Raw genomic sequence first — 10,125 nt, forward strand, 5'->3', positions numbered from 1 at the left:
CTCATACTTCAATGAGTTTAGTAGTGATAGGATAGAATGATATCAATATTTCAGTTCATAATGTAACACACACTTCAATGAGTTTAGCTGTGATAGGATAGAATGATATCAAAATTTCAGTTCATAATGTAACACACACTTCAATGAGTTTAGCTGTGATATGATAGAATGATATCAATATTTCAGTTCATAATGTAACACACACTTCAATGAGTTTAGCTGTGATAGGATAGAATGATATCAAAATTTCAGTTCATAATGTAACACACTTCAATGAGTTTAGTTGTGATAGGATAGAATGATATCAATATTTCAGTTCATCATGTAACACACACTTCAATGAGTTTAGCTGTGATAGGATAGAATGATATCAATATTTCAGTTCATAATGTAACACGTACTTCAATGAGTTTAGCTGTGATAGGATAGAATGATATCAATATTTCAGTTCATAATGTAACACGTACTTCAATGAGTTTAGTAGTGATAGGATAGAATGATATCAAAATTTCAGTTCATTATGTAACTCATACTTCAATGAATTAAAAGTAAAAAATAGTGAATATATATATCTTTTTGTCCATCTACAGTGAAAGTATATTTTTTTGTCCATCTTGCACCAGGGTTCATTGAAAGAACATTGCTATGCACTAAAATATTATTCTATATGTAAAAGATAAATGAAATCAAACTAGCGTAAACGACATTCATACAATTGTTTATAACTTGGCATGCAATCCTGAATTGCAAGTTGAACCTCTTCAGGATAGACTGTGACATCAATATCATCTCCATTAGAAGGACTAGATGGGTGAAGGCCATCCCGTGACAAAAGTGTCCCATGCCATAATTCCACAGGACCAAATCTGGTCAATTCCTCCATGAACTTCTGTGAAATTTCTGGTTTCCAAGTGAGCATGCATTTGTTATAGGGGATACCGACTGCTTGGCAGTATTTCTGCATCATCATAGCCGGATTACGCTGTAAATCATCAGCATCCACTATGATAGGTTCACATTCTATTTTCTCCTTCACAAGGTAGTTATACAAAGTTAATATTTCCTGTATTCCGATCTCATCTGCTCTGAATTCAGTACTGTATGGTAACCCCATCTCCTTGGCTCTTGCAGTAGCCCTAAAATAAGAAATTATAACCTTTGCCGGATGACGTATCAGGAATGAATGACGGAATCCTTCAGGAATTTTATCGAGGTGACCATTGACCATGTTTAAAGCCATATCTTTTATGAATAAATTACTTCTGTCAATTCTGAAATCTTCTAATTTTGTTTTCACTTGCTTGTATGAAAGTCCTCGCTTAGGTGGGACTGCAGTTAAGCCACCAAACCTCTCCTCAATGAGTCCAAAATATGCAGCTTCATTGAAAGGCTCGTGGAAACCTTCTACATCAGGCAAATTTCGCATACATCTTTCAAAAGCAGTGCTTAAACTTCTATAAGTTGACCATAGGACGACTTTTGCATGTGAAGACCTGGTACTTGTTTCTATCTCCATTGGTTATGATTACAAATTACGTTTAAAGATGTTGTTACAATCCCTAAGGGGAGGCAGGCTTTTAACTGAAATATAAATGAAAGTACACATGCAAACATTAACTTCAGTTTAATACCTTTGTAAATGTTACATAAAAACTTCAACATATTAAGTTTTGTAGTAAATTTACTTCCTCAGTAAAGATGAAAGACTTGAGAGCTAGCCACATACAGAAGTGTGGTGCAGTGTGGCGGCACCCATGCAGTTAAATTAATTCAAACAAAAAAAAATTCCCAGAGGTATTACTAAAGGTTACAGTGTGCATACCATGTGTACAAGGTTACAGTGCCCTGTGTACATACCATGTGTACAAGGTTACAGTGTACATACCATGTGGACAAGGTTACAGTGTACATACCATGTGTACAAGGTTACAGTGTGCATACCATGTGTACAAGGTTACAGTGTACATACCATGTGTACAAGATTACAGTGCACATACCATGTGTACAAGGTTACAGTGTATAACATACCATGTGTACAAGGTTACAGTGTACATACCATGTGTACAAGGTTACAGTGTACATACCATGTGTACAAGGTTACAGTGTACATACCATGTGTACAAGGTTACAGTGTATATACCATGTGTACAAGGTTACAGTGTACATACCATGTGTACCTAGTAGATGAACCTTGCGTTATAATTTTACTTCAGTTGGGAATAATTTGTGTAGTAATATCTACATGTTATCACTGTTTCTGTGGATTATTTGTAATCATCAAGACTCAATTTGTTTTTGTTTTTCAGACAGCCTGGAACTTGCAGTTATTGGATAGAAATTCCATATTAAGGAGCTCATCTTCCAACAGTGAATAAGTTGGAATAATATGTAAATGATGTAGAATATACAATAAAATGATATATAGTTTGGTTTCTTTTTTGAGAGATCGAGAATGTGCGACTTGACTAGCTAGATGCATGAAATGTATGTATACAAATGATGATGCATGTGAAAAATGGGTTTGCTATTTATAGGACATTGACAACATTCGATTCTCACAGTTAATGGTGCATGTTTCCACAACACTGTCACCTATACACAAGATTTATAGATGTAGGAAAGGGATGAAGCTTCCTATGCTGAATGATTCTATTCAAACCCAAATAAATCATAAACAACAATATCAATCCCAAATACACATCTTATGATCGAAAACAAAATTTAGTAATTATCCCACAACTAATATAGATAACACCAAAGAAAAGACGCAACTTAAAAAATGTACACTCGAAAGTCTACAAAATTTCTGCCAATGTCACTAACATACAGGCAGATCTAGAGGACAAGCTCTTGACAACATCCGGGTCTTATTCAGTGCTCAGTACATACAAAGACGCCCGTGCACGGCTACAGGACTGGTGTATTTGAGTTATAATTCCTTTTATGCATGTGTGTAGCTGTGTAAAAAATCAACTTATTTGAACAATAGTACAAATATGCTACCTTGCTAGTAACCATAGTGATTTGATTTGAAGATTTGCCATGGTATATGTCCAACAGAGTGAACAGTTCAGTAGAACTCGATTTGTACACTGCTATACACATGTATAGGTCGGTCTGTTTTGTCTGAAGCTAACTGATTTTCTGTCAGACAAACAGTTTTGCCAAGCTGTTGGTCCTAAAAGTGACTAATTGAAATTTAAAACGAAAGAAAAACAAACTGGATTTAAGTTTCTATATTTTCCGAAAGTCTGTTTGTTGATTTATTGATTTTTAAACAATAGCTTTAAGTTAATTTTATAAACAATGATTCAATTTATATCAACATGAACCCATACCTGTGTGAAAGCTAATTATAGCAGCACTCCCAGTCTTTACTCTCAAGGTCAAGGTCAAGGTCTCTGTGTTGTTTATTTTTTTCCTATCAGATGTACAGCCATTATAGATTGGAAGAACAGTTTTATTTTTATTTTAAGTTCATATCAGTTTCCACATCCACTATTTTTCGTGAGAATTTTTGCAATGTGATTATTTTTTTCTCGAATACGTAAAAAAAAGTTTAGAGTCGGTAGTGAAAAGCTAGGTGGGGTTGGGTAACCGGAACCAAACAATTATATTTTTAGGCCTTAGGAACTGTTATACCTTAAACAATCTGTGTAGAACTTGTTAGTATGGTGGTAATGACATAATATTTAACTTTAAAGTAAGGACTATGCAATATATATACAATAGTCTGCTGACCTTCTTTCAATGTGATCAGTATATTAGAGTCAGTCTTTGGTTTCCAGTGGTTATGAATCTGACACATGAATTGTCCAGTAAAGTTTTCCGGTTCTGTTATAACACCAATGTGCTCTTATTTCTTGTAAAAGTAGCCTGTCATCACACTGATTTGATAATGCTTAAATAAAATGTTTAAACTATAGTAACACATTGGAAACAAACTCACCTGATCAGTTCTCAGTCTACTGCAAGGAAAATGCCCTTTTACTGTCCTTGGGTGTGATTGACTGTCATGGGTCACTGGCTTACTTTCAGTCTAGAATGCCCAACATAATGGGACTCAATTCCTTACAATACAGCACATGTATTCACTGCTCTGACTGATACACCCGGGGGGTGAACTCCCATAGACGGCTATACGGGGAGGGTCCACGCGAAAGAGGTCGTTTTTTATGCTGGTTGGTATCAGAAAGGGTATACTTTTCATGAAGTGTTGGTATCAGAAAGGGTCTGTAAATTAGACTATGCAATCTGGAAGCGTTTCAACCTGTTTTTCTTCCTTGAAAACATCTCTCGTCGCTCATGCCACTTCAGATCTAGGGCCACCTCCCCCTGAAATCCCTGGGTTTTAGTCACGTACAGCATGCAATATTCCTGCAACCATAACCAGACTGAGCTCGAGCAAAATGCCTTTTTGCTGTCCTTGACCTATACTGGGTCACTGACTCACTTTCAGTCTGAAATGCCTAGCATAATGGGACTCAATTCCTTACAATACAGCACATATATCCACTGCTCTGACTCATACAGCCTTACCTCTAGAGTCATACAGCCTCACCTCTAGAGTCATACACCTCTACCTCTAGAGTCATACAGCCTTACTTCTAGAGTCATACAGCCTTACCTCTAGAGTCATACACCTCTACCTCTAGAGTCATACAGCCTTACCTCTAGAGTCATACACCTCTACCTCTAGAGTCATACAGCCTTACCTCTAGAGTCATACAGCCTTACCTCTAGAGTCATACAGCTCTACCTCTAGAGTCATACAGCCTTACCTCTAGAGTCATACACCTCTACCTCTAGAGTCATACAGCCTTACCTCTAGAGTCATACAGCCTTACCTCTAGAGTCATACAGCCTTACCTCTAGAGTCATACAGGCTTACCTTTAGAGGCATACAGCTTCACCTCTAGAGTCATACAGCCTTACCTCTAGAGTCATACACCTCTACCTCTAGAGTCATACAGCCTTACCTCTAGAGTCATACAGCCTTACCTCCAGTGTCATACAGCCTTACCTCCAGAGTCATACAGTCTTACCTCCAGAGTCATACAGCCTTACCTCTAGAGTCATACAGCCTTACCTCTAGAGTCATACAGCCTTACCTCTAGAGTCATACAGTCTTACCTCTAGAGTCATACAGTCTTACCTCTAGAGTCATACAGCCTTACCTCTAGAGTCATACAGCCTTACCTCTAGAGTCATACAGTCTTACCTCTAGAGTCATACAGCCTGTGAACACAAACACAACCAACTTGGCTTTAAAAAAAGCCCACCAACTTGGTAGTATTCTTTAATGTATTAATGACCTACACCGAGCATACATACTTCAATTCATAAACCCGTACTAATACAATAAATCCTAAAGTCTAATCCATTGAATTCCAGTGACTTTAGTTGTGATAAGATACAGTATCAAAATTTCAGTTCATTATGTAACACATACTTCAATGAGTTTAGCTGTGATAGGATAGAATGATATCAATATTTCAGTTCATAATGTAACACATACTTCAATGAGTTTAGCTGTGATAGGATAGAATGATATCAAAATTTCAGTTCATAATGTAACACACACTTCAATGAGTTTAGTTGTGATAGGATAGAATGATATCAATATTTCAGTTCATTATGTAACACATACTTCAATGTGTTTAGTTGTGATAGGATAGAATGATATCAAAATTTCAGTTCATAATGTAACTCATACTTCAATGAGTTTAGTAGTGATAGGATAGAATGATATCAATATTTCAGTTCATAATGTAACACACACTTCAATGAGTTTAGCTGTGATAGGATAGAATGATATCAAAATTTCAGTTCATAATGTAACACACACTTCAATGAGTTTAGTTGTGATAGGATAGAATGATATCAATATTTCAGTTCATAATGTAACACACACTTCAATGAGTTTAGCTGTGATAGGATAGAATGATATCAAAATTTCAGTTCATAATGTAACACACTTCAATGAGTTTAGTTGTGATAGGATAGAATGATATCAAAATTTCAGTTCATAATGTAACACACACTTCAATGAGTTTAGTTGTGATAGGATAGAATGATATCAAAATTTCAGTTCATAATGTAACACACACTTCAATGAGTTTAGTTGTGATACGATGCAATGATATCAACATTTCAGTTCATTAGTTCATAATGTAACACGTACTTCAATGAGTTTAGCTGTGATAGGATAGAATGATATCAATATTTCAGTTCATTATGTAACACATACTTCAATGAGTTTAGTTGTGATAGGATAGAATGATATCAAAATTTCAGTTCATAATGTAACACGTACTTCAATGAGTTTAGTTGTGATAGGATAGAATGATATCAAAATTTCAGTTCATTATGTAACACACACTTCAATGAGTTTAGTTGTGATAGGATAGAATGATATCAATATTTCAGTTCATAATGTAACACACACTTCAATGAGTTTAGCTGTGATAGGATAGAATGATATCAAAATTTCAGTTCATTATGTAACACACACTTCAATGAGTTTAGTTGTGATAGGATAGAATGATATCAATATTTCAGTTCATAATGTAACACACTTCAATGAGTTTAGTTGTGATAGGATAGAATGATATCAATATTTCAGTTCATTATGTAACACGTACTTCAATGAGTTTAGTAGTGATATGATAGAATGATATCAATATTTCAGTTCATAATGTAACACACACTTCAATGAGTTTAGCTGTGATAGGATAGAATGATATCAATATTTCAGTTCATAATGTAACACACACTTCAATGAGTTTAGCTGTGATAGGATAGAATGATATCAAAATTTCAGTTCATTATGTAACACGTACTTCAATGAGTTTAGTTGTGATAGGATAGAATGATATCAAAATTTCAGTTCATAATGTAACACACACTTCAATGAGTTTAGCTGTGATAGGATAGAATGATATCAATATTTCAGTTCATAATGTAACACACACTTCAATGAGTTTAGTTGTGATAGGATAGAATGATATCAAAATTTCAGTTCATAATGTAACACACTTCAATGAGTTTAGTTGTGATAGGATAGAATGATATCAATATTTCAGTTCATTATGTAACACATACTTCAATGAGTTTAGCTGTGATAGGATAGAATGATATCAATATTTCAGTTCATCATGTAACACACACTTCAATGAGTTTAGCTGTGATAGGATAGAATGATATCAATATTTCAGTTCATAATGTAACTCATACTTCAATGTGTTTAGCTGTGATAGGATAGAATGATATCAATATTTCAGTTCATAATGTAACACGTACTTCAATGAGTTTAGCTGTGATAGGATAGAATGATATCAAAATTTCAGTTCATTATGTAACACATACTTCAATGAGTTTAGTTGTGATAGGATAGAATGATATCAATATTTCAGTTCATAATGTAACACACACTTCAATGAGTTTAGCTGTGATAGGATAGAATGATATCAATATTTCAGTTCATTATGTAACACGTACTTCAATGAGTTTAGTTGTGATAGGATAGAATGATATCAAAATTTCAGTTCATAATGTAACTCATACTTCAATGAGTTTAGTTGTGATAGGATAGAATGATATCAATATTTCAGTTCATAATGTAACTCATACTTCAATGAGTTTAGTAGTGATAGGATAGAATGATATCAATATTTCAGTTCATAATGTAACACACACTTCAATGAGTTTAGTTGTGATAGGATAGAATGATATCAATATTTCAGTTCATAATGTAACACATACTTCAATGAGTTTAGCTGTGATAGGATAGAATGATATCAATATTTCAGTTCATAATGTAACACACACTTCAATGAGTTTAGTTGTGATAGGATAGAATGATATCAATATTTCAGTTCATAATGTAACACACACTTCAATGAGTTTAGCTGTGATAGGATAGAATGATATCAAAATTTCAGTTCATAATGTAACACACTTCAATGAGTTTAGTTGTGATAGGATAGAATGATATCAAAATTTCAGTTCATAATGTAACACACACTTCAATGAGTTTAGCTGTGATATGATAGAATGATATCAAAATTTCAGTTCATAATGTAACACACACTTCAATGAGTTTAGTTGTGATAGGATAGAATGATATCAAAATTTCAGTTCATAATGTAACACACACTTCAATGAGTTTAGCTGTGATAGGATAGAATGATATCAAAATTTCAGTTCATAATGTAACACACTTCAATGAGTTTAGTTGTGATAGGATAGAATGATATCAAAATTTCAGTTCATAATGTAACACACACTTCAATGAGTTTAGCTGTGATATGATAGAATGATATCAATATTTCAGTTCATAATGTAACACACACTTCAATGAGTTTAGCTGTGATAGGATAGAATGATATCAAAATTTCAGTTCATAATGTAACACACACTTCAATGAGTTTAGTTGTGATAGGATAGAATGATATCAATATTTCAGTTCATCATGTAACACACACTTCAATGAGTTTAGCTGTGATAGGATAGAATGATATCAAAATTTCAGTTCATAATGTAACACACTTCAATGAGTTTAGTTGTGATAGGATAGAATGATATCAAAATTTCAGTTCATAATGTAACACGTACTTCAATGAGTTTAGTTGTGATAGGATAGAATGATATCAATATTTCAGTTCATAATGTAACACGTACTTCAATGAGTTTAGCTGTGATATGATAGAATGATATCAATATTTCAGTTCATAATGTAACACACACTTCAATGAGTTTAGCTGTGATAGGATAGAATGATATCAAAATTTCAGTTCATAATGTAACACACTTCAATGAGTTTAGCTGTGATAGGATAGAATGATATCAATATTTCAGTTCATAATGTAACACGTACTTCAATGAGTTTAGTTGTGATAGGATAGAATGATATCAAAATTTCAGTTCATTATGTAACTCATACTTCAATGAGTTTAGTTGTGATAGGATAGAATGATATCAAAATTTCAGTTCATAATGTAACACGTACTTCAATGAGTTTAGTTGTGATAGGATAGAATGATATCAAAATTTCAGTTCATAATGTAACACATACTTCAATGAGTTTAGTTGTGATAGGATACAATGATATCAATATTTCAGGTCATTATGTAACACATACTTCAATGAATTAAAAGTAAAAAATAGTGAATATATATATCTTTTTGTCCATCTACAGTGAAAGTATATTTTTTTGTCCATCTTGCACCAGGGTTCATTGAAAGAACATTGCTATGCACTAAAATATTATTCTATATGTAAAAGATAAATGAAATCAAACTAGCGTAAACGACATTCATACAATTGTTTATAACTTGGCATGCAATCCTGAATTGCAAGTTGAACCTCTTCAGGATAGACTGTGACATCAATATCATCTCCATTAGAAGGACTAGATGGGTGAAGGCCATCCCGTGACAAAAGTGTCCCATGCCATAATTCCACAGGACCAAATCTGGTCAATTCCTCCATGAACTTCTGTGAAATTTCTGGTTTCCAAGTGAGCATGCATTTGTTATAGGGGATACCGACTGCTTGGCAGTATTTCTGCATCATCATAGCCGGATTACGCTGTAAATCATCAGCATCCACTATGATGGGTTCACATTCTATTTTCTCCTTCACAAGGTAGTTATACAAAGTTAATATTTCCTGTATTCCGATCTCATCTGCTCTGAATTCAGTACTGTATGGTAACCCCATCTCCTTGGCTCTTGCAGTAGCCCTAAAATAAGAAATTATAACCTTTGCCGGATGACGTATCAGGAATGAATGACGGAATCCTTCAGGAATTTTATCGAGGTGACCATTGACCATGTTTAAAGCCATATCTTTTATGAATAAATTACTTCTGTCAATTCTGAAATCTTCTAATTTTGTTTTCACTTGCTTGTATGAAAGTCCTCGCTTAGGTGGGGCTGCAGTTAAGCCACCAAACCTCTCCTCAATGAGTCCAAAATATGCAGCTTCAGTCAAAGGCTCGTGGAAACCTTCTACATCAGGCAAATTTCGCATACATCTTTCAAAAGCAGTGCTTAAACTTCTATAAGTTGACCATAGGACGACTTTTGCATGTGAAGACCTGGTACTTGTTTCTATCTCCAT

General features: G+C 34.1%; 1 protein-coding gene across 1 annotated transcript; it reads right to left on the bottom strand.

Annotated features, from left to right (window-relative positions):
* Positions 1 to 9,300: 9,300 nt before the first annotated feature.
* LOC144443124 (uncharacterized) lies at positions 9,301 to 10,125 on the bottom strand. The gene has a single exon (XM_078132495.1). The coding sequence runs from the start codon at positions 10,123 to 10,125 to the stop codon at positions 9,301 to 9,303; it is 825 nt and encodes a 274-aa protein (XP_077988621.1).

This window comes from Glandiceps talaboti, chromosome 12 (assembly GCF_964340395.1).
Source record: "Glandiceps talaboti chromosome 12, keGlaTala1.1, whole genome shotgun sequence".
Lineage (NCBI taxonomy): Eukaryota > Metazoa > Hemichordata > Enteropneusta > Spengelidae > Glandiceps > Glandiceps talaboti.